Here is a 26,931-nt window from a genome sequence, read left to right on the forward strand (position 1 = left end):
CTTTTGGATTGTTTTTCTTAGGTATTCCCTTCCCCTGATAGTTTGGTACTTTGCATACCCTATTTCTAGTTGTCATCCTTGAAACTTAAATATACTTTAGTTCTACTTTTTAACTCTCAAGGAAATTATTACTGTTGTTATTTTATATACATAGTAAAAGTTAGTTTAAATGTAGCTACATTATTTACCACTTTCCTTACTCTTTAGTCATTCTTAAAGATGGGATTACTTTTATTTTTTGAGATGGAGTCTCACTCTGTCACCAGGCTGGAGTGCAGTGGCATGATCTCAGCTCACTGCAACCTCCGCGTCCCGGGTTCAAGTGATTCTTCTGCCTCAGTCTCCTGAGTAGCTGGGACTATAGGCATGTGCCACCATCTCCAGCTAATTTTTATAGTTTTAGTAGAGTTTCACCATGTTGGCCAGGACGGTCTTGATCTCTTGGACCTCGTGATCCTCCCGCCTCAGCCTCCCAAAGTGCTGGGATTACAGGCGTGAGCCACCGCGCCTGGCTGGGATTATTTTTCTTTAGCCCCAGTATATTCTGTAATGAGCATATAGTGGAAAGCTTTATTTTCACCTCCTAGTTTAAAAAAATAGGTGATTAGTATACTTAGACCATTCAAATTTAAAGTGATTACTGATATAGCTGGATTAATGTCTACCATATTTACAACTGCTTTCTATTCAGTGTATTGCATTTGAGTTTGGGGAGTTTCCTTTTACCTATCCTCAAGCTCACTGACACTTCGCTTGGCTGTGCCCAGTCTACTGATGAGCCCATCAACATTATTCTGCATTTCCTTACAGCATTCCTTCGCATTTACTTTTAGTGTTTCCAAATCTTTGCATACATAACTTCTTGCATGTTGTCTACTTTTTCCGTTGGAGCCATTAACCTACTAATCATAGGTATTGTAAATTTCCTATTTGATCACTGAAATATTTGTGTCATATCTGAGGACTGCTTCTGATGCTTGTTTGGTCTCTTCAGACTGAGGGTTTTTTCTTGCCTTTTAGCATGCCTGATAGTTTTTTTGTTGAAAGCTGAACACGATATATCAAAACTGAAGTACTTAGACTTTTGGTTTGAGGTTTCATGCTAATCCAGCTAGGAGCTAGGCTGTATTTAGTGTTTGCTATAGTTGTAGGTAGTAGAGGCTTCAGTTCCCTCTAGTTTCCTTGTTTTTATTTTTATTTACTTTTTCTTCTGTTGTCTTTGGGTTTCCTAAGAACTCCTTAAATAGCTTGTGTCCTGCAGCTCTCTCAGCTGTAATCCACTGTTATTTTATCCTGTAGCCCTGTTTATATGATGGTAAGGTGTTGGGGTGGGGGAGGTGAAGTGTTTCATAATCTCTATGATTAAATCACATTTTTTTTTTCAAGTGGGTCTGAATCTCTGGACTGTGACTTTCAGAAATGAGACAAGAAGGCTAAGACAGGGCTAGAATTCTCTATCTGACCTTTCCCCAGGTCACATAATGCCCTGTTGAATTAGTTTTCCTTAAAGGGTGGGCCTCGTTGCAAACATTCTCCTACATATTTCCAAATTTTACCTTCCCCTTACTTCTACCAGAAATAAGAGGGAATTTTTCTCACATCTTCACCATAAGAACCTCATCGAGTTTCTGAAAGTTAGAAATTTTATGGGGTAAACCCAAGAAATTGCAGGAAACCCCCACTAAGACTGGGTCCCTGGGAGTTTTTAACTCTCAAACTAGTCCTCACTCAGCCTCCAGCAATTCCTGAAAATAACCATAGTCTTCCTGGCTTCAGTGGCATCTTTTCCCAGGAAGCTGATCTTGGCTGTGTTTCCCTGTATTTGCCTGTTCTTCCAGATTTTGAGGTGGTGGTTTGCCCTATGACCTCCATTCTCTGATGGACCTAAGAAAAGTCATGCTTTTCCAGTTTCTATAGCTTTGTTGCAATTTTCCTGTTGTGATTTTCAGTATCTACAGATTTCCCTTGTGGTTTATATACACAAACATATACATACTCATTAAAAACAATTGTATTCTGGCTGATTTTTTCAGATATACATTTCAAGTGTTTCTTTAAATGTGTCCAATCTGCTTTTAGATCCATTCTCTGCTCTTTCAATTGCACTTATATTTCCATCCCTTCTTACATTTCCATCCCTTGTTTTTTAACTTACTAAATATAGAGAACCAGCCCAAATGCCTTATCAATCAATGAGTGGATTAAGAAAATGTGGTATATATATGCCATGGACTACTACTTGGTCATAAAAAGGAACAAAATAATGGCATTTGCAGCAACCCGGATGGAATTGAAGACCATTATTATAAGTGAAGTAACTCAAGAATGCAAAACCAAATATTCGATGTTCTCACTTATAAGAGGGAGCTAAACTATGAAGACGCAAAGGCGTAAGAATGATATAATGGACTACACATTGGGTATAGTGTACACTGCTCAGGTGATGGGTGCACCAAAATTTCAGAAATCACCACTAAAGAACTTATTCATGTATCCTAACACTACCTGTTCCCCCCAAAACCTATTGAAATTATTTTTAAAAAGATTATAAACCTGAAAAACCCTCCAACTTACTAATTTACCAGGTTTTACAAATGGCCTCAAAGAGCAAGTTGGCTTGAGTTCCACTTATCTCTGTGGGTTCCTGCCTTCACTTGGTTCTTAAATTTTTTAGTCTAGCATTTTTGGTGGGAGGTTATAGTACGTGTTCCAGTAGTCCATCGGAGTATAAGTCTGTATCTTAAGGTATATATTTCCATCCTTATGATTCTATTATTTTTTGAAAAGTAGATCTTGTGATAGGTACTAGGCCAATTTACTTTTTCTTATTATTTACATTGAAAAAAATTATATAGGTCAATTAGGCTGGCATGTATACAATTGAAACCCCCTTTTTTTTTTTTTTAAACAAATAAGGTTGTTAGTATCTAGGCACTGAATTGTACTTCATGGTATCAATCAAAGTTATGATCAGAACTTTAGGTAACTGCTTAATCACTTCTTTAGCAAGTATACTGCTCCAGGTAATATTAAACACGTCTCTAGCAATGATCCTTACTGGGTTCTCTTGCCTTGACTGAAATATTATTAATACTTCTTATATCCATTAACATAAAACAACTTTTTGTTGAGTAAAAATAATAGGAATGCATTAAGACAAATGCGTGCTTTGGAAATGTTTAAATAGATATGAAAGGGTTAAATACAGTCATAGTCTTGTGCAACAGCCACAGCTTAGTTATTTGGCAACTATGAAACCACAGTTATTAATGGAATTAAGACTTTAAAAAATTGCAAATGTACTTATTTGTATATGAAAAAGGTATTCACCCATTAACTGGGTATTTAATAAACATTGACATGTAATTTTTACTGCAAATGGCCTAAGGTTTATAATACCAACTAGTTCATAGAGTTTTGTTTTGTTTTTTTAAAAGACTTTGTTTTAGAGCAGTTTTAAGTTCACAGCAAAATTGGGAGGCAGGTACAGAGATTTCTCATATACCTCCTGTCCTACACATCATGACTCAAAGTCCACAATTGAGGGTTCACTCTTGGTGGTGGACATTCTTTGGGTTTGGACAAATGTATAATAACATGTTTCTACCATTATGGTATCATACGAAGTATTTTCACTGCCGTAAGAATCCTCTGTGCTTTGCACATTTATCCCTCCCTTCCTTCTAAACCCTGGTAACCACTGATTTTTTTTTTTCTCTTCTGTCTTCACAGTTTTGCCTTTTATGGAATGTTATATAGTTGGAATTACACAATATGTAGCCCTTTGAGATTAGCTTTTTTCACTTAGTAATATGCATTTAAGGTTCCTCCATGTGTTTGCATGGCTTGATAACTCATTTCTTTTTAGTCCTGAATAGCATTCCATCATCTGGAGGTATCATAGTTTATCACTTCACCTACTGAAGGACATCTTTGTCTTTGCTAGCTAAAAAGTAATCTCACAGAAGTTTGTTTTATAAACTCTTGTTGCCATTTTCTCGACAGTGAATCTCTGACATTGAGCTCCAATGCTATGTTAACCAATTCCCCAAGAGTAATTAAGCATACCTTTTCTAGGATGCATCTTTTTCTCCCATAATTTCTTATACATGCTAATACTTATTAGGTAACTAAATTTTTTAACCAAATAACAATGTAGGAGACAAACAAAATCACTGTAGTTGGCTTTCTTTTTCCATGTCTTCCCATGATCAAAACATCAAAGGAAGGAAGGAGAAAAAAGTCTACACCTATTCCAATCAACAGAGATCCCTATATGCAGCTCATATACCTCTCTATTCTGCTATACCTAATTTGTCTTATAAAAATCATCTGACTAGTAGGAAATAATAGTAGACTTGGTATAATTATTAGTACTATGTATATAAATTAACCTTTGTTTCTAGGCTTTCGTATTTCATGCTTTTGACATAAAGTGAAAAGGTGCTCTACCAACCTGAAGAGAGAAGCAGTAAGGTTTTCATACAGAGATACTCTTCATAAGATACCTGAAGCCTGTGTAACTCAGAGGAAACATACAGCATATGTTTACATTGGTCGTACATGCAGGGTAGACTCATTCTCTGCCTGTGAAAGATAAAGAGCAGGGTAGTAGTTAGAAATAGTGCTACTTCCCCCCCAAAAGCACACACTTTTGTTTTGTTTTGCAAAACTATGAACTCATAAAGAAAAACAAGTCTTGCAATTATATTATTGCTAATTCCTTATAATATCAGAATTTTGGAGAACTTCCCTTAAACTTGTTCCTGGATCATGGCTATTTAAGGAGACTAATGAATAATTTAATGTAACAGTGGAAACATTTTCTATCACGCATTCCATGAATTATTATTTAATGAAAATGTTTAGAATTCTTATAGAACTGTATTACTAGTTGCTCATTTAAATCAAGGTTTATCACTTGAATGTGCTCAATTAGACAACACAGTTTTAGGTCCTACACACTTGATTTTTAAAGATAAATTTTTCACCACATTCCATTCTAAAGACAAAAATGTGTGACACTGTTCACTGTTATACAGAGTGCCAGACCTAGAACCTGATTCTAGACTTCTGATACTCAAAATCTGCCTCTGACAGGTATATGCCTTAATATTATTTAAAGGTACCAAACCAATTCTTGCTTATGATTCTGAACAGTCATTATACATCTACGATTTTCAAATAGATCTCTAAAGTGTCTTGACTTTTGAATTGACACTAAGAGCCTGAAACTGGGCACAGTTCACAGCTTTAAAAAAAAAAAAAAAAAAATCCTGAAGCATTTTAAAAGTTTCTGACAGAAAGTAATCTTGGACTTAACAACAACAAAAGTTATTTTTCCCAGCTGAAGATGTGGTTTCTTTCTTTATGTAAAATAAATCAGACACGAATTATATGCTGCCAACATGATCACAGGCTCTTCAAAGGCACCTCCCCAATCCTTAATAGTAAGTAAAGCACTCCTTTTCTGGGAGCCACCATTTTTTCCTTTAGTTTCTTGTACATGGTTGTACTCCCTAACTGAAAATTTCAACAAGTTATAGTGTAGTAGAATAAGTAAAAGCTCATTTTTGTTGGCTGTAAAAACAGCAAACATTTTTTTCCGACAACATTCTGACCTAAGGGCATCCATGAGAGACTGTTTTACAGCTCTACAGAGGGTTAGAACTTGAATACACACTTTCTGATACACAAAATCTACCTGTCACAGACACCAGAGCGGTATGTAAGCATCGTGGGCTAAGAAAAAAGGAGTGAAGGGCTGGGTGCACTGGCTCATGCCTGTAATCCCAGCACTTTGGGAGGCCAAATCGGGTGGATCACCTGAGGTCAAGAGTTCAAGACCAGCCTGGCCAATATGGCAAAACCCCATTTCTACTAAAAATACAAAAAACTAGCCAGGCATGGTGGGGCATGCCTGTAATCCCAGCTATTCAGAAGGCTGACACAGAGAATCACTTGAACCCACGAGGTGGAGGTTGCCATGAGCCAAGATCATGGCACTGCGCTCCAGCCTGGGTGACAGAGTGAGACTCATCCAAAAAAAAAAAAAAAAAAATAATAAAAAAAAAAAAAAAAAAAAGGTGGAGGACTGATCATCTTATATGCAGCAGCATATGAACACAAGAATGGGAAGTAAATATCCCTTAATGAAAATGAAACTAACATAAATCTGTTGAGGAAAGAAATTTTGCAAATCCCACTTTATGTAAGGAATGTTATGTGGCATGATCAGATTATGCTGTGACTGCTGAAATCTAAATCTGAATGCCCTAATAAAAACTCTAAATTAGGTTAGGAAGGATAAGTTGGTGTTTCATATAAATCTGTTTATGCTTTTAATTCCACTTAAATGCCTTCAAATTGCATGTTAGAAAGTGACTAAAAAATAAATACTGCCAACATGGTATTTTTTAAACAGCATGGTAGGATTCTGAAATGAATAATTATGTCTTGAGTTTCTCCAAACTAAATATATTTACCAGTTAATTTAAAATTGGATCGAACTACCTAATCTTGTTACATTGTGATGCAGTAGTTTGAACCGTCCTTTTTTTGGCAATAGGTAGTCAAGGTGACTTCTGTTTTTTATACAAACACAAATCTTCATTTTTTGTTCTTCTTGGACCAGGGATATGTGTGTGTGAACTTCCTGTTTACATTCTACTAATAGCAATAAGCCAGGACTATGACAAGTAATAACACAAGGCAGAAAGTGAGAAGAGCTACAATGTGACTTCTCTGCCGTGTATCTGGTGATGTGAACACCAACAGTCTAAGAGTATGCTTGAAGAAGGGAAGGGAATGAAGAGTATGTGAAGGAAAACAATGGGAGAGGAAGTGAGGTAAGGTTCCGGAAAATGCAGAGTATGTACTAGAGGGTCAGTGGGAAGATACTGAAGACAATCTGTGTACTGGAGAGAGATGTGATGCAGTCAGACTGTGTTTGAGGAAGCAAACATTAGCCAACATGATGAAGGTTATACTGGAGGTAAAAACTAGTGAGGAAACAACTGCAATGAGGTAAGGGGAACTGGATACCTGAAATACTTCACAGATACAGGAATAAGCACAGAGGATAAGAGAATAGCTGATTTATAAAATCTTAAAGGCTTGGTCTTCTCTCAGTTCAACAAAACAAACTTGTTCCCATATTCTTAAGCCATAGATACTGGGTGAGCCTTGCCATACAAAGAGATATCTCTTGTGTCTGGGTCCATATGTCCCACCCCATCAGCCTAGATAGCCTCATCTGCAATTGTCCCCACTGAATCCACATGAGTTTTATCATGCTTTTTCTTTCTGGAGTAGGATTATGAAAGTTAGATTCCTTGTTGCTTGTAACAGACTTTACTAACCTCAGAGATGTTGTTAAACATCCTTAAGTATGTCCTGGGACAGTAATAATGCCACATGTACATCTGCTCTACATTACAGTTGTCCTGCCGTAAGCACTCATAGCTCTATTTCTAGTTTGCCTAGTTCCTAGATACCCAGTAGGATTGAATCAGTCCTGAATTATCACAATAGCAGTCCATCAGGAAAACATCAGCTGGTTAAAAATATCCTATGAATACAGGGAAAATGACTCACATAAAACTTACTCATTAATAATCAGATCAGGAGCAAAACACAGTAGGTTTGAACTTGCTTGTCTATATGATCTCCACCCCAAGGCAAATGCCATAAGAAACATCCAGGAGTATTGCAGTAGGGTCATTTGGTCATCCAGGTGTAAGTTCCTGAAACCTGAATTAGGAGATATAAAAGTATAAGGCAACACTCTAAGAAGATCATCTCTATGGGAATTGCCAAAGAGCAATGAGATCATTTACTCCTGTCAAAACGAGGGGGCCCCTAACAGAAAATGGAAACTAAATGCTAGGTAGACAAACTGATACTTTAAGACTGAAACCCTCTGTGCTTGTTTTGTTTTGTTTTAGACAGAGTCTCGCTCTGTCACCCAGGCTGGTGTGCACCCTCTGCCTCCCGGGTTCAAGTGATTCTTGTGCCTCAGCCTCCCAAGTAGCTGGGAATACAAGTGTGTACTACTATGCTCGGCTAATTTTTGTAATTTTAGTAGAGATGGGGTTTTGCTATGCTGGCCAGACTGGTCTTGGACTCCTGATCAAGTGATCCACCCACCTTGGCCTCCCAAAGTGCTGGGATTATAGGCATGAGCCATGGTACCCAGCCCCCTCTGTGTTTTTTAATAGCTTTCAGTGTTAAAAAAATAAGTTGTCAGTTTTGTCACCTTTGTCTGCTTAAGTAAACATGAACTACATAGTAAAACAGAAAGCCAAAATTCGTGGCTTGGCAGTTACCAGTGACTGGAAAGGGTAGTGGTGAAGGGGATGAAGGGAGATTTGTTGATGGGTGCAAAAATACAGTTAGAAGAAATGAGTTCTAGTGTTCAATAGCACAACAGAATGACTACAGTTAACAATAATTTATTGTATATTTTCAAAATAGTTAAAAGATTTGGAATGTTCCCCAAATGTTTGAGGTGATGGATATCCCAATTACTCTGATTTGATCCTTACACGTTGTATGCTTCTATCAAAATATTCCATGTACCCCGTAAGTATAAATGCATACAATAAATATGTACAACTATTATGTATCGCTTTTAAAGAATAGAAAAGAATCCTGGCTTGAGATATTAATCAACAAGTTAAGTAAAACATTTGCTCTGCTAGTCACACCTCTTTCCCCTTTAAGAAAACAAGGATGACAGGTTACTTTCTTGTTCTGTCCCTATTTGTGTGAACACAAGCTTGTCAATTCCCTTTATCATTAAAGTTAGAGCTGACACTAACACTGACCTCTGCGGTTCCATGACAAATTTCAATAGGGGAACTACTTTTATTTAAAATTATCTTTAAAATTACATTCAATGTGTAGCATTTCATTTAGTGAAGAGTTAAAATCATTCTACTTTAGTACAAATTTTGACAGAGTCAGCACACTTGATGTTTACCAATTTTACAAACATGCTGATTTTTAAAAGGGGCACACTGAAGCAAAACAATTGGAATTAACTAAAAACATTTCCTTTCCCCAAACTTCAGTGTAAAAGGAGTTCTGAGTAAGCCCTGTAATTTGAGTTCTGATATTACATCATCCTATGTGAAATTACCATAATGATTTGAAAAAGAGGGAGTAATGTACATGTTTGATTATAAACTCCCTATCACCTGTATTCACCTGACTCTCCACTTCATAGTTCCCAGAACTGAGTAAGAGAAACAAGATAAGCCATGGGCTCAGGATGATAAAGAAGCTGAAGTGTTTTTGCTGAAGAAAACACAAAAGTTTATATGGTAGCTCTTTTATCTTTTGCATCTTACCTGGTATCGCCTTTGCCCATTTCACGGCTGCAATCACTTGCCGCCCTCCTAACATGTTGAGCGTGGTCATAATCCTCCAAGTTGAGTCTGGAACAGTGCTATCATAACCTGCATACAACACCTCAGGTTCAATAACCTCCAACAGTGACACCAGGGTAGGGGTGAGTTGTGGTAACGTTGCAGGAACTATTGTTTTGTTAGCAGGATTTTCAGAGGTTTCTTGCGAGACTCCTGTAGTGGCCTGCTGAATTCCTTTTATTTTTTTCTTTGTTTTTCGAGCTGTGGGTATTTTTAAAAATACATAAAAATGAATTGTAATGGGAAGGTCTGTGTTATACAGTCAAGAATTATTTTTACTTTCTAAAACTATTAGGAGAAATATTTAGCATTTACGATAAAATGACATGGAACAGGAGAAAAAACTTTTTTTTTCTGAATAGCAAAGGATTCAGAGGAAAATTTTGCTTACAAATAGGCCAGAAACTGCATTATAGTTATGGCTTATACAAAGTATAAGGCATACAAACTATTATAACAGTATGTTAAAACAATCTGAGTAAATCACTTTTGTAAATTCTTCTACAAATTATTTCTTATCTCACTTTCACTCTAAATGCAACAATTTCATTGGTTATATAAGGCAAATTACTCTTAGTATAAACCAAAAAAAAATCTAAGCTTGTCATAATGATTACAAACTGTGGTAAGATTAAATCATGGTAGTATATATCATGAAGAGAATTACACTATTTACACTTGTTCAAAGCCACTTTTTAAGATAGGAAGATGACAATAGCAGATTACATGCTAAAAACAGTATTAGTTCTAACAGCAGAAAAATCCACTGTTCACCTTTACATGGGTACTTACATAGATACTGCTTGGGACTAAACACATTTGGGAAGATGAATCGGAAAAACTCTATATTACTTCACATAAATTATAAGTGGGAAATTTCCCCTTTATAAGGAAGATTTATTTATAATGCTTATCAACCTAAAGCATCCATTTTCATATTATATATAAATTATCTTTTACCTTGACTTGGTATGGAGCCATCTAATGAAACTACAACATGGATCCTGTAGACTTTTAGTAGACTTATTCATCCTCCTAAAGTTATTTGTTTCAGTGACTAAATAAGAATTACATTGTTCTCTCAAAGGGAAAGTACTCAGAACTCCAGGGAAAGGCAAGAAATTATTCATATGAAAGAAGAAATGTACCTGTCTCAATTACTAGGAATGCAAACCATTTTGCAAAGGGAAGAGTACATGTAAATCACCTTTAAAAATCATTTTTAGATCCTCTGTCCTTAACATGACACACCACATAGTCTGTGGAGGACAGATATGGTGGTGGGAAAGAAAGGTATCTCAATGTCCAATATGAGAACAGAATGGTTCCATTCTTATTGTGTTCTATACTAAATGGGGTATTAAGAAAATTCAAGAATTTTTAGTTAACATTTCAAAATGGAAATAGAATCATGATAGAACTATTCTAATTAGTTTACCATGTTCTCTTGAAGTCGCAGTATGATACAGGACTAAAGAGCAGAAACCTGAAATCAGTGTATTTGGATTTAAGTCCTGGTTCTGCCATGTTGTAGCCTGATACCTGCGCAAGTTAATCCCTGACTCTTCGTTTTCCCTTCTGTAAAATGAGGATAGTATCAGTCCCTACTTAGAGGGTTGGTGTGTGAATTAAATACATAAAATGCTTAGAACAGTTCCTGGCATATATTATAGTAAGTACCATATAACAACTATCATTACCTCAACTTGAAGGAGAACATGTTTTTAGAATATTTTAAATTTGGATATCACAACTTAATAGAGGAGTGATAAAATTTAAAAAAGGAAGGACATCAATACATAAAGAAACTTTTATTGTACTTTAGGTTCTGGGGTACATGTGCAGATCATGCAGGATTGTTGCATAGGTACATACATGGCAAGGTAGTTGCTGCCTCCATCCCCCCGTCACCTATATCTGGCATTTCTCCCCATGTTATCCCGCCCTGACCTCCACACCCCGCAACAGACCCCAGTGTGTGATGCTCCACTCCCTGTGTCCATGTGTTCTCATTGTTCAATATCGCCTATTAAAGCATGCAGTGTTTGATTTTCTGTTCTTGTGTCAGTTTGCTGAGAATGATGATGTCCCTACCAAGGACATGAACAATACAAACTACCATCAGAGATTATGCACATAAACCAGTAAACCTGAAAGAAGTGGATAAATTTCTGGACACTTGCACCCTCCCAAGCCTAAACCAGGAAGAAGCTGAAACCCTGAATAGCCCAATAACAAGGGCTGAAGTTGAGGCAGCAATTAATAGCCTACCCACCAAAATAAGTCCAGGTCCAGATGGGTTCAAGCCAAATTCTACTAGACATACCAAGAGGAGCTGGTACCACTCCTTCTGAACTATTCTAAACAATACAAAAACAGGGACTCTTTCCCAAATCATTTTATGAGACGAACATCATTTTGATACCAAAACTCGGCAGAGACTCAACAAAAAAAGAAAACTTCAGACCATTATCCATGATGAACATAGATGCAAAAATCTTCAATAAAATACTGGCCAACTGATTACGACAACATATCTTATCTATCACGATCAAGTAGACTTCATCCCAGGGATGCACGCCTGGCTCAACATACACAAGTCTATAAACATAATTCATCACATAAACAGAACCAAAGACGAAAACCACATGATTATCTCAATAGATGCAGAGAAGGCCTTTGACAAAATTCAACAGCCCTTTATGCTAAAAACTCAATAAACTAGGTATTGATGGAACATATCTCAAAATAATAAAAGCCATTTATGACAAACCCACAGCCAGTATCATACTGAATGGGCAAAAACTAGAAGTATGCCTTTGAAATATGGCACTAGACAAGGATGCCCTCTCTTACCACACCTATTCAATATAGTATTGGGAATTCTAGCCAAGCAATCAGGCAAGAAAAAGAAATAAAGGGTATTCAATCAGGAGGAAGTCAAATTGTCTCTATATGCAGATGACATGATTGGATATTTAGAAGACCCTGTCACCTCAGCCCAAAAATCTCCTTAAACTGATAAGGAACTTTAGCAAAGCCTCAGGATACAAAATCAATGTGCAGAAATCACAAGCATTCCTATATACCAATAACAGACTAACAGCCAAATCAAGAGCGAACTCCGATTCACAATTGCTACAAAGAGAATAAAATACCTAGGAATACAACAAAAGGATATAAAGGACCTTTTCAAGGAGAACTACAAACCACTGCTCAAGGAAATAAGAGAGTACACCACCAGATAGAAAAACATCCCATGTTCCTGAGATTAGGAAGAATCAATATTGTGAAATGGCCATACTGTCCAAAGTAATTTACAGATTCAGTGCTATCCCCATTAAGCTACCATTGACCTGCTTCATAGAACTGGAAAAAAGCCACTTTAAACTTCATATGGAACCAAAAGAGAGCCTGCATAGCAAAGACAATCCTAAGCAAAAAGAACAAAGCTGGAGACATCATGCTACCTGACTTCAAACTATACTACAAGGCTACAGTAATCAAAACAGCATGGTACTGGTACCAAAACAGAAATATAGCCCAATGGAACAGAACAGAGGCCTCGGAAGCAACGCTACACATCTACAACCATCTGATCTTTGACATAAAGAAGCTCTTTAAGCAACCAGAAGTATCCCACTGAAATCTAGATCTAAAATCATAGAATGTACTTTGTTGACAATGTAAGAGAACATACATGTCCCAAATCAATACGCTGAAACAGTACTGTGAAAACCTCAATTAACCATAACTTTAAAGGGTTTAGAATGCATATATATATATATTTTTTTTGAGACAGAGTTTTGCCCTGTTGCCCAGGCTGGAGTGCAGTGGCACAATCTCAGCTCACTGCAACTTCCGCCTCCTGGGTTCAAGCGATTCTCCTGTCTCAGCCTCCTGAGTAGCTGGGATTACAGGCACACGCCACCATGCCCAGCTAATTTTTTGTATTTATAGTAGAGAAAGGGTTTCGCCATGTTGGTTAGGCTGGTCTCAAACTCCTGACCTCGTGATCTGCCCACCTCGGCCTCCCAAAGTGCTGGGATTACAGGTGTGAGCCACCACACCTGGCCTAGAATGCATATTTCTTTACTCCACCTTAGAACAAAAAAGAAAGAGTAACACGCTGGAGGATTTTTTAAAAAAGCATTTTCTATGACTCAGTTTGTAATTAATTTCTATTTATATATAGTCCTAAATGAGAAAACTGATGCTTCTCTGAATACAGCTCAGAAAGTGCTAGTGAACCAAATTGTGCTGTACTGACTACAGCAAGAAATAATACTAATTTTTCAAAGTATCTTCAAGAAAGGGTTAATTGAACTGAATCATTTAAACAATCACTATTTTAAAGCAATTTAGTTATTAAAATTTTACTCTAATATAAATTCCTGACCCATTGGATCATATAGTAGATTGCCAGTCAATACAGGATCTCCACAGAAGTGTTCATGAGTCTGTGGTAATGCTACTTCCTCCTTAATAAAAGCAGATAAATCTTATTTAGCTTAAAACCTAGTTAATAGAAGTTGGTTACTTGAAAGGATAAACAAGATTGATAGACTGTTAGCCAGGTTAACAAATTAAAAAAGAGTGAAGACCCAAATAAACATGGTAAGAAATGTCAAAGATGACATTACAAGAGATTCCACAGAAATAAAAAAGATCTTCACACTATTACAAGCACCTCTATGCACACAAAGTAGAAAATCTAGAGGTAATGGATAAATTCAAAGAAAGGCTTTAAAAAAACCTTAGGGTTTATGCATGCACGCGTGTGTAGAGGGGGTGGAGTTTACTATGAAAGAATCATTTTTTGTTTTCAACTAACCTCTCTATATATAAAGCCATTATTTGGAGTAGGTATGTATGTGTAAATGGAAACACATAACCTCCCTAGATTTTGAACCAGGAAGAAACGGAAATTCTGAACAGACCAATAACAAGTTCTGAAATTGAATCAGAAAAAAAAAAAAAAGAACCCTACCAATGAAAAGAAGCCCTTGAACAGACGAATTCACAGCCAAATTTTACCAGATGTACAAAGAAGAGCTGGTACTAATCCTACTAAAACTATTCTAAAAAAAAAAGCTATCAGGAAAGAGAGATGCATCCCTAACTATTCTACAAGGGAAACAACATTCTAGTACCAAAACCTGGTAGAGACACAATAACAACAAAAAAAACTACAGGCTAATATCCCTAATGAACACTGATGCAAAAGTCTTCAACAAAACACCAGCAAACTGCATTCAGCTGCACATCAAAAGTTATTTCACCACAGTCAAGTAGGCTTTATTTCTGGGATGCAAGGCTTGTTCAACTTATGCAAATCAATAAATGTGATTCATCACATAAACAAAAAAAATACAATCATCTCAAAGATGCAGAAAAAGCAGCAAGAAAATCCAACATATCCATGATAAAAATCCTTACCACACTAGGTATGCAAGGCACATACCTCAAAGTAATAAGAGCCATCTATGACAAACGTATAGCCAACATCATACCAAATGGCAAAAGCTGGAAGCATTCCCCTTAATGCAGTAAGACAAGGATGCCCACTCTCACCATTCCAATTTAACCTAGTATTGGAAATACTAAGTCAGAACAATCAGGTAAGAGAAATAAATAAAAGGCTTCCAAACAGGAAAAGAAGTAATCAAACGATCTCTTTTCACTGACAATATGATTCTATACCTAGAAAACCCTGAAGACTCTGCCAAAAGGCTCCTAGAGCTGATAAACAGCTTTGGTAAAAGTTCAGGATTTAAAATTATTGTACAAAAATCAGTAGTATTTCTATACACCAGTAATGTTCCAACTGAGAGCCAAATCAAGTATGCAATTCCTTCATTTTCCAGTGCAGTTATCATTTTTGAAATAGCTGGTAACTGATAGCTTTTACCTGTTAAACATAAATGCACAGTAAGCAAATGAATTTAAGAGGACTAAACTGGATAGGTGTTCATAAATGAAACCCTTGCACTATTTAATACTAAAGTTGAAATGTGGATTAAGAAAAACTTTCATTAATAAAAAATTTCTTTTAAGTGATGTTTTTACTGATTATAATTTCTTTTTAATAATTAAAGGTGAAGAGCAAAAAAAAATGCAATCCGATTTATAATAGTCACAAAAAGAGTAAAATACCTAGGAATGCCATCTTAGTTTGTTTAAGATTTTTACAAAGAGAACTACAAAATGCCACTGAAAGAAATCAGGAATGGCACAAACAAATGGAATAACATTCCATGCTCATGAATTGGTAGAATCAGTATTGTTAAAATGGTTATGCCATCCAAAGCAATTTTATAGATTCAACACTATTGCTATCAAACTACAACGTCATTTTTCACAGAATTAGCAAAAAGCATTCTAAAATTCATACGGAACCAAAATAGGGCCCAAATAGCCAAAGCAATCCTAAGCAAAAACAACAAAGCTAGCAACATCACATTATCCCAAATCAAACTATATTACAGACTACAGTAACCAAAACAGCATGGTACTGGTATAACACATACACACACACACAATGGTACAGAATAGAGTGCAGAAATAAAGACACACACCTACAGCCATCTAATCTTCAATAAAGTTGATAAAAATAAGCCATGGGGAAAGGACTCCCTATTCCGCAAGTGGTGCTGGGATAACTGGCTATCCATGTGCAGAAGAATGAAACTGGACCCCTTGGGGCCATACAAAAATTAAAGATGAATTAAAGATGATGTATATGTAAGACCTCAAACTGTGAAAATCCTAGAAGTAAACCTAGGAAATAACCTTCTTGACACTAGCCTTGGGAAAAAGAATTTATGACTAATCCCCAAAAGCAACTGCAACAAAACCAAAAATTGACAATGGTACCTAATGAAATTAAAGAGATCCTGCACAGCAGAGAAACTATCAATGGAATAAACAGATAATCTACAAAATGGGAGAAAATATTTGCAAACTATGCATCTGACAAAGCTCTATATCCAGAGTCTATATGGCACTTAAACAAAACAAATAAATTAAGCAAAAACAACCCCATTACAAATGGGCAAAAGACATGAGCAGACACTTCTGAAAAAAAGATATACGTGTAGCCAACAAACATATTTGCTCATGATTGTTAATCATCAGAGCAATGCAAGTCAAAACCACAATGATGCCACTGTGGAAAGAAATCTGGAGATTTTTCAAAAAATTAAGAGTTTACAATTCAACCTAGCAATCCTATTGCTGGGCATATACCCAAAGAAAAATAAATCATTCTGTCAAAAAGACACATGTACCCATATGTTCATCGCAGCATGGTTTGCAATAGCAAAGACATGGAACCAACCCAGGGGCCCATCAACAGTGGATTGGATAAAGAAAATGTGGTATTTATATGCCATGGAATACTATATAGCCACAAAAAGAATGAAATCATGGTCCTTTACAGTACATGGATGTAACAGGTGGCCAGTATCCTAAATGAACGAATGCAGAAAGCCAAATACCATGTTCTCATTTATAAATGGGAGCTAAACATTGAGTACACATAGACATAAAGATTGGAACAGACACTGGGAAATACAAGAGGAGAGTTAGAGGAAGGGAGGAACAGGTTAAAAAGCACGTGTTAGGTAAGTTAAGCTTACTTCCTGGATGAAATGTTCAATTGTACTCCAAACACCAGCATCACACAATGTATCTTAGTAACAAACATGTACATGCACCCCCAGAATCTAAAATAAAAGTTGAAAAAAGAAACTACTAGATTCGGTTTATGAACTTAAAAAATTAGTTTAAATAATATTTGGTAATAAATCTGATAATGCCATCTTTAAGTTCCATTTGACTGTTTATGCTAAAAGTAAAGCCATACTTTGGATTATAATATACCTTAAAATGAAATGAACATAAAACATTTAGTAACAAGAGAAAAGCAAGTTAAAAAAAAAAAAAAAACATTTAGGAGCACCATTAAAAAACTTATCTGTTCTTAAATGCTAGGCACTTTAAGCAGTGAAGTCCACTCCCTTAAAATAAATCTTGAGATTTACTTGGTATGGAGCAAGAGTATCAAAGTACAGCACTTGCAGTCCTAAATTACATTTATGGAGAGACTTGGGCAAAGTTACTCTGGGGCTATCACCGAAACTGCTTGGCTTAGGGGAAGCAATCTGATGAACAAGAGAGTATTTGTAAAGGTTGAAAAAAAAAAGTGTGAAACACATGGCTCATCTATATTGTAAGTATCAGGGTCTGCCAAAGATTTCTGGTGCTCACACATACCATGCCAAATAAAGGTTTTATATATACTGGGGTTAGCTCAATACAAAAATGGTACTTTTACACTAAAATAACACACACAAACCCTAAGAACTGTTTTAAGCCTTTCTTTCAATTTATCTACAAGTAGAATTGGATCAACTATATGTGTCACAGATACATATCATAGTATGAAATAACAAATTAGAATTTTGTTCTACTACGTAGTGTAAAAATGGATATAAAGTAAATCATGGCCCTACTCAAAGGTGTTTTTAATAATTTGAGGGTCCAAAAAGTAGAAGAATGTATATCAAAGACTAACATGTAGTAGTTTTGAACAAATACCAATTTTTCCATTACCTGGATATATTGACAACTTATAAAATCATATAATGGTTATTTTTAATATAATATTTTGAGAAACCACAGCTTAAATTTTATTCATGTAAGAAAAATTTCTGATGCCCAACAAAAGATAATTATACCACCACTGGAAATGGCAGTGATGGTATAATTAACAGAAAAATCAGATGTCAGTCGCTGTCTTAGGTCATCTTCTAGTGCAGGAAGGGCAAAGGGCACTGCAATTGATATTAAATGGTAAAAGGAAAAAATGGACAAACTTAATAGCCTAGTCCATCAAAATCATTACTCTGTAGTTGATATATCTTTTTTCTTTGGATGAAAGAATTCCCTTATTGTTTGGGTAGGGAGAAATTGCCCAGAAAAACACTATATGCTTAAAGCTCCAAAGATCTTAAACTTTATATGTATTCAGAAAAGCACTTAAAAATGTTACTGGGTAAGCGACCCCAATATATTAGAGATACGACAGAATTTTATTTGGCTTTGTTCTTTGAGCTTCATTCAAAACCTATTTCTAAATATAAAACTGCTAAGATGAAAACATGCATAGTAGAGATAACTGGGGCCAGAGAAAATAAGCCAAAGGGCACTAAAAGCTCATGTGCCTTAATATATATTTAAATGGTCAAAGTACATTACATACACAGGATATTAGTGAGCAGAAAGAAGAAACTGGGTAAAATCTGGGCAGAGATCTGGTATTTAAGAAAGTGGGGAATACTGTTTGTTATATAAACTACCCTTGTGGAACTGAAAGCAACCTTCTGTGTGCATTTTTTAATCTCTGCAGGTTTTGTAACATCTACAAGAAAGTGGGCAGCTATCATTTTACGTAAATCAATGTTCAATATGCTGGCACTCTACAGTCAAGTTTAAACATCCTGGTCAAATGTAGATAGAGTTGTGTGTGTGGTTTGGGGAACTAGAGTCTTCATAAATCTATTTAACAAGATGTACACACAGTGTGTGCTCAATAGCACCAACAATTAGTCTCTCGTATCAGAAGAACCACATAGGTCAATTGCAGTGGCTCACGCCTATAATCCTAGCACTCTGGCAGGCCGCAACAGGGGAATCACTTAAGGCCAGGAGTTAGACACCAGCCTGGGCAACATAGCAAGACCCCTTTGTCTCTACAAAAAAATTAAAACAAAAATTTTAAAAAATCAGCTGGGTGTAGTAGTGTGCATCTGTAGCCCTATGAGGTAGGAGGATGGCTTGAGCCCAGGAGTTCAAGGCTGCAGTGAGCTACATTCATGCCACTGTACTCCAGCCTTAGTGACAGGGTGAGACTTTGTCTCTAAAATCATCATCATCATCATAAAAATCATCATCATAAAAAGAACCACATGGTTTCCATTCTCAGTACTGCCATCTCTTGCCTGGAGGACTGCTGTTAATTTAATTGGTCTCTCTCTATGTAAGATTCGTCTGCAAAATACAAATCTGATCATGTCTCTGCCCTTATTTTTCATCTACCTAATTCCTACTCAGCTTATAAATTTAAAATTCAATGTTACTTCTTCCTTGACTTCCAAAACAGAATTAGGTGACCTTCCTCTTGTTCCTGTGGCCCTATGCCCTCTATGGTATGCCATGCTCTTTTGTGACTGACTCTGCAACCTAACTAGTAGGCAAACTACTGGAATACAGGGACTTATTTTATTCATTTTATATCTAGTGACTGCCTTGGTGCATATTTGCTGGATAAAAATACTACTGTCACAATAAATAATAAGCATATGTGTTATTAGATCACCACTACCTTCACAGAACTTGCCATTTCAAGCAGAACAGAATTCCAAACATTTTTCAGAGGAAAATTTTTTAATGCTGAATCAGTGTTAATTATACAACTTGTTACATAAACATGGACTAGTTTCAGGGTTTTTTTTTTTGTTTGTTTCTTTTAAAGACAGAGCCTCGATTTGTCGCCCAGGCTGGAGTGCCATGGCACAATCTCGGCTCACTGCAATCTCTGCCTGCTGGGTTCAAGTGATTCTCCTGCCTCAGCCTCCCAAGTAGCTGGGACTACAGGTGTGCATCACCACGCCCAGCTAATTTTTGTATTTTTAGCAGAGATGGAGTTTCACTATGTTGGCCAGGATGGTCTCGATCTCTTGACCTCGTGATCCACCCACCTCGGCCTCCCAAAGTGCTGGGATTACAGGCGTGAGCCACTGCACCCAGCCCAGGTTTCCTCTTTACTTTAAAACCAAAACAAAATCCATCCAATTCTTCCTTGAGGGTTTTTTTCTTGCAGATCTGTAATACAACACAGATCTCCAAGTAAAAGGTGTGCTTTAAAATGTCAAAAAGAAAAATGGACATGTAAATATTATGCTACAGAAACATTTCCAACCCTAGGGATAGTTCTGAGGCTGAAAAAAATAATAAAGTTGCAGCATGTTGTGTTTTCATTACTACTTGATTTCCTTTCTTAGTATATAGTCTGGCTGTACTGAATTCAGTGTGTATAAGAAGAACTGGTGGATAAACTTAAACAGAATATGGCATATTCATGAATAAAATTTCCCATTTTTATCGGGCAATAATATTATGCTAGTCAAGCATATATATACTGAACTGACTTCATTATTACATCTGCTTACTTGTATCTTAAAAACTAAAAAGAAAAACAATTGTTTTCATGTATTTACGTTACCTTCCAGGTTCATTCCAGCTTGAAGACACTTTCGATAGCGGCATGCTGGGCAGTTTTTTCTTCGAATTTTATCGATGATGCAATCATTCCTTCCAGCACACAGATAATTGTGCTGTCCTATATGGAATAAAAGGTACTATTAACGTTTCACAGGCCTTCAAGGATTTTTTTTTTTTTTTATGGAGAGCCTCTGTCTGTTTTTGTTTCTGGTGGAATATAACTAAGGCGCCCACAGGTATTGATTAGGGAAGCGTTCCTGCCTACATTACCATTATGAGGTTGAGAGGTCAACAACAACAAAGAGAGTCTCCCTTTTTCTGTTCAACAAACTGAAAACAGTTCAATAAAAAACCTTACTGCAGTATTCATATATAAAAATACACAAATCATAAGTGAACCACTTAATAAATTTTTACAAACCAAGCACTTTTATGTAATCAGTTCTCAGATCAAGAAACAAAACAGTCTCCAAACAAGCCCCCTTTCAGCCCAATTCCGCCCACTACCCACAAAGGGTAACCACTTTTTTGGACAAATTATGTTTTAAACTGTTTGATAGATTGTGTTTTAAACAAATAATAGTTTAGGGTAGATGGTTAACTGTATCAGGTTCAATTCTTTGTAAAGAATAGGCCACAAAATTGACCACTGGACTATAATTTACCTTTGTTCAGAGCTGCTCTCCAATGCCAATTATCTGTACCAGCTGTTTCAATTTCTCTTTGTACTCTGTAAGTTTCCTGGCTTCCTTACTTGGACACAAAATGGAAGCACTAACCCAATAATTCTATCTTCTATAAAGCAAAAGTAGGATCAACAGATACATCCATTGTTGAAGCAGTTATAATACAAAGAAGTTATGCCCTACAAGAATATCTCTGAATCATTGTCCTACAATTAACGGAAGAAAAAATAGAAAAAAATTTCCAAAATTTTGTTTATAACCACCTGAAATGTCAGGATGTGCATATTATGCCAGTATTGATTTCTTTATCCCAGGTATGTCTTGCGCACAGCTAAGAATCTCAGCTATAGGATCAGAGGCACTGTATGTTCATCAGTTAAAGATAGCCCTTTGTGGTTATTAGAATGAAGTTGGGCAAGTCTACCTGTTCCTTATGTATAAAATGAGGAGTTTTAACTAGTATTCACAATTTCGCAACACATGGCCACGTACAACTAACAGTCATTTCCTGTCAATCCATTCATTAATTCCTTGACTCATTTATTTATTTTAGACAGGTTCTTGCTCTGCTGCCTAGGCTGGAGTACAGTGGTACATAGTAGCTTCTTGCAGCCTGAATCTCCTGCTTTACCTTCCTGAGTAGCTGGGACTACAGGCATGGGTCACCATGCCTGGATAATTTTTTTTTTCCTGTAGAGACAATGTTATATTGCTCAGGCTGGTTTCAAACTCTAGGCCTCAAGGAATCCTCCCTTCTTGGCCTCCCAAATTGCTGAGATAACAGGTGTGTGCCACTGTGTCCAGCCCATCTCCCTGTCAACCCTTCTGATAAGTTAATAAGACATCTTATTTTGGAGTTCCTATGTCTTCTACTACTTGGTAAATTGTCTTTCTTACTAATAGAAAGATGAAGAGTCTTCAAAGTAAGCTAAAATTTTGTGACATTGTTTTGTTTACACGGTATTTATTTTTGTGGTTAAAATCTATTATTGGCAAGTAATTCTGGTTTTCTATTTATGGTAGGTGTGGGAGTCAGCCTCCAAGATGGCTCTCAGTGATTCTGTCTCCTTGTATGCATGCTCTTCTGTAGTCCCTTTCCATCCTTTACCAGGATTGGTCTGTGTGGCCAATCAAATACAGCAGAAGTGATGGCATGTTACAGGTGAAATCATATAAGAATAGACAATGGTTCTTCTGCACTGGTCACATACTCTCTTGGATCACTTGTTATGGGGGATGTAAATTATAACATTACTCATGTTACTCCACAGAGACCACAAGGATGCCAGCTTTGGCTAGTGTTGTAGTCCCACCTATTGATTAGAGTCAAAAGTAAAGCCCACTCCTGCCTAGTGCAAAGCTCTGAATAAAGTGCAACAGCTTGCTAATAACCATATTATACTATGCCAAGTCTGGGGGATAACCTATAATTCTACCAGGTATTACGAATGGAGTGCTAAGTGTATGACATAAATAATGCAAGTTGCATCTTTATAATTGTTTAAGAAAGTGCTCCAAAATATGTATCTGGGCTTTGAAGCATATTTCTATTGTGTCTTGATAGAAAAAACAGAAGAATTGATGAGTTAGGTTATCAAAGGACTGCAGAATTTTAGAGCTGTAAAGGGCCTCTGAGAACATTAAAATCCAAATAAAGGAGGAAACAGAGCAAAGACTCACTTAACATATTCTACATTTTAACTTTTCTTATTAATCCTGTAATCTCACCATCATACTTTACTGAAATACTTAAATAACAAACATTTTAATAGTATAGCTAATATTCAATTAAATTTTACCGGAAAACAAGTCTAGGAATTTAAAAGCAGGGATTAAGCACAGAGGGCATACAGCCTGCATTGGTCTTCCGTAAGGGAGGTGACTTTGTTTTCTGTTCTGATTGCATTTGGATGCTTTTAGGTAGGGCATGTGTGCACTCCTCCCCACAACTGTATTATATTTAGCCAAAATGACACATAGTTGGTCTCCATAAGCATTTGAATTTGTACCACTTTAAAGAACAATTTTAGTTCAAATGGAGGAAAGTAAACATTTTTTAATAGCATATTTGTAAAGGTTTCATTGTGAATTTCACCTCAAAAATCAGGGTGTCAATACTTATTATATACAGCATAGATGCTCTTTAAGATGTATCTTTAACTGTTTAATTGTTTATAAACCCATTATAAGTCAATAGTGCATTTTTTGATTTAAGATATTTTCAATTCACAATCAGCTTATCTGAAGGCAACCCCATTGTAAGTGAAGGAGCATACTGAATGCATATCACTTTCCCATCATTCATAAAAGTTGAAAAGTCGTCAAGTCAGGACTGTCCGTATTACTATTATCACTGCATTTATATCATAGAAACACTTAAGCAGTTAAGAAAGCGAGGAATAAGGTAAAGTGACGACATGGAGAGGGTTCCGTCTTTTGTGTATGTGTTAAATAACATCCACTTTATTAGGTGCATTGCACTAAGTAGGGCTGGGCTTTACTTTTGACTCTAATCAATAGGTGGGACTACTACACTGGCCAAAGCTGGCATCCTTGTAATCTTTGTGGCATAATAGGAGTAAATTCATAATTTGCTAACATATTCTTTTGTTTTACTTTTTAGCAAACATATTTGCTAAAAATATGTTTGCTAAAAAGTAAAACAAAAGAAAATGACTCATCTAACTCCCATGGATATGCAGACACATATGAGACAAATAATAATCCTCATACAGTGAATAATTATGTTCCTTTAAAAATTAATACAAAGCAGGAGGCATCACACTACCAGACTTCAAACTATACTACAAAAATTAATATAATCAGAGCTTTAGGCCACACTGCTTTCAAACTGCTTTAGAAATAACTAAATTATATGACTACTTTTTCCAAGAGGAGTCACTGGTAATATTAGGAAATTTCAGACTCTCTTCTAGTAAGTTTGCTATGGAATGAATTTCTCCTTCTTTAGGAGATAATGCTGTTGCCCAGTCAGCAGTCTGAATCTATAACAAAGTAAGATTTGTATTATTACAACATTTATATAGTGAAATCGCCTTCTCTAAAATACCTTTCCTGACCTCCTCATGCCGAGTTTCTCTCTCCCTCTCCATATTATAATCTCTGTACCTTGTCACTGTTAACACATCTTTCACTTCAGTGGACTGTGACTTCCCGGGGGCAAGGATCAGGTCTTAATGGTATTTATTCTACTTAGCACAGTGCCCTGACTTAACAGAAAAAAAAAATGAATGAGAAATGAAATGAATTTGTTTTTTTCCTATCACAGTTCTCACTGTCACTCATTTTTGCCAGACCAGTATAGGTGGTGACTTTAAAACCTATTAGTTTATAGGAAGTTAAAGCCCATAATTTTAATACATGAACATTATGGTATGCCCAAACTTAACACCATCATTTCATATGATAGCACTTTCTTACAGTGTTACCTTATGCTCCCTGGCCAAACTCCCAGGTATTGACTGATACTTTTCTATTTTATTCTACATCTTTTTGCGTTGTTGTTTGAAATAACTTCCTGCCCATCAGAGGACCTAGGAGCCATCTTCCTCTCTCCTCTTAACTGTTATTTAGCCTTCATGGGCTTTGCATATAATGGAAATTTCAAAATCCAACTTGAGAAATGGTAACCAAGAAGAGGAACAATAAAACTCTTCAAAACACACACTACCTTCCACTGCTCTTTTGAAGAAAACTTTACAGCTTCCACAAGTTAAGACTCCATAATGACATCCTGAGGCTTCATCAGAGCACACCAGGCAGAGTTTGGGAGGTGGTCCCGTTGTTGCTGTTGAGGAGCTAGATGGAGGAGAGCTTACATCTGGTCTCATGCTGGGGCTAAAGAAGGAAAAGAACAGTGTTATGATTTTACTGTCAAAGGAATATCAAAATACAGTTATCTTAGCTTTTCACTTCATAGTCAGAATGCTTATAGTGAACTCTGGCTTCAAGTAGTAGTAGGCACTAAAATATCCTATCTAAATACATTCGAATAATGTTATATTCTTCTTTTAAATAAAAAATGAGGCTATTTCTTTTTAAGTATCTCCAAAATAGAATGGTGTGGTTTTGCTTCACTTCTTTTTTTTTAGATGCTTAGGATTTATTTTTATAATCACCTTTATTAAGGTGTCACACACAATAACATTTACTGTCTTCTAAGTCTGTAATTTATGGTTTTTGTGAATGAATATTCATGTAACTACTATCACAATCAGGAGAGAGGATATTTCCATCATCCCAAAAAGATGCCTCCTACATCTTTAATTGGTTAGGACATAATTTTTTTTCCTAATTTTAAGATCTTATACAGGCATCTTTTAAAATTCAATCAAGTATCATTACAATTCTACCCATGTTTCCTATTAGAGTGAAATATTTTTTTACAATGTTAAAATTTGGTCCCATATCTCTCATTCCTAATGTCATCTTGGCTGAAACTACAATTTCATATGACTCAGAAAATACCGATTCAGAAACATTATTTTCTATAACCTTCCTGTCTGGCTTGCAGTAAGACTGGACAAAGCACTAGGCTTTCAACAGTGAGTACCATTCTGTACAATCAATCTAAGACTATTTGGCCTGAAGAAAAAGATAGAAATGTGAATCTGCTTCTCTTACTAGGTCTCTAACATTTTTCATTTTCTCACCACAAAGAGTGCAGGTCTAGTGATCACTAGGTGTTTAAAAGATAATTTGTTGTTTAAAAAATTTTTAATCTCAAAAGTTGAAAGAATTGTACAATGGATATATATTTTTTACCAATATTCACCAATTCTTAACATTTTGCCACATTTGCTGATAAAGATGTATTTTTATAAACCAGTGAAACTGATCTTTTTATTACAGGAGGAAAAATTAATTATTGCATTTCACATTAAATGACACAATGATTTTCAATGTCGTATCCTCCTAAGGAATTTTCCTCTTATGTGTTGACTTTAGAACCAAAACTGTAGTATGCAGCCAAAATGATTTTCTAGCCTTCTGCTTATAATTAGAGACTGATAATTAGAGACTGCCCATTCCATTTTTAGTCTTGTTCTTAAGCAAATCTTCAAAAACATGGATGCTGGCAACCTGTTGATTCTGGAATTCTTTCATACTAAAGTCTGTTTTGTTTATCACCTATACAAGTTCAGAAACATAACAGTACTCCTCTAAACTTTTCTGAATTTATCTTTTCTCTAAAAAAGATGGCACTTAGAAATAAACTTAAATTGGATGTTAGTTGTCTCTTTGTCAACCTTTATTATCTCATGCTTTTATTTATTTCAGCCAATAACAGTAGTAAATTTCAATTACAAATATGTTTAAACTAATTCACAGAGCAAAATAACTTAAAATTTTTTCTAGTTATCAATCTGGTTAGAAATTGTATTTATTAAGTAACATTTTGTTGCTGTTCTTCTGTTTAGGAATAAAAGTTAAAAGGTAATAACTGTAGAATGACACTTTCTTTTACAAATGTTACCTTAACTAATTAAGCCAGTAAATCCAAAAGC

The 26,931-nt window shown here is 35.9% G+C and overlaps 1 protein-coding gene across 11 annotated transcripts in view; it reads right to left on the bottom strand.

Annotated features, from left to right (window-relative positions):
* NR3C1 (nuclear receptor subfamily 3 group C member 1) overlaps window positions 1-26,931 on the bottom strand; it is a 156,326-nt gene that overhangs the window by 12,028 nt on the left and 117,367 nt on the right. For 9 of the 11 annotated variants that reach the window (XM_017532293.2, XM_017532292.2, XM_017532290.2 and 6 more), the window contains exons 3-7: window positions 25,092-25,261; window positions 20,719-20,835; window positions 9,354-9,632; window positions 7,608-7,752; window positions 4,457-4,587 (exon numbers count right to left, since the gene is read on the bottom strand). In XM_017532293.2, coding sequence (XP_017387782.1) covers window positions 4,457-4,587; window positions 7,608-7,752; window positions 9,354-9,632; window positions 20,719-20,835; window positions 25,092-25,261 — 842 coding nt within the window. The remainder of the gene's footprint in view (window positions 1-4,456; window positions 4,588-7,607; window positions 7,753-9,353; window positions 9,633-20,718; window positions 20,836-25,091; window positions 25,262-26,931) is intronic. The other 2 variants (XM_017532296.1, XM_017532295.2) reach the window with 1 other exon arrangement.

Source organism: Cebus imitator, unplaced genomic scaffold (genome assembly GCF_001604975.1).
Source record: "Cebus imitator isolate Cc_AM_T3 unplaced genomic scaffold, Cebus_imitator-1.0 Scaffold76, whole genome shotgun sequence".
NCBI classification, from domain to species: domain Eukaryota; kingdom Metazoa; phylum Chordata; class Mammalia; order Primates; family Cebidae; genus Cebus; species Cebus imitator.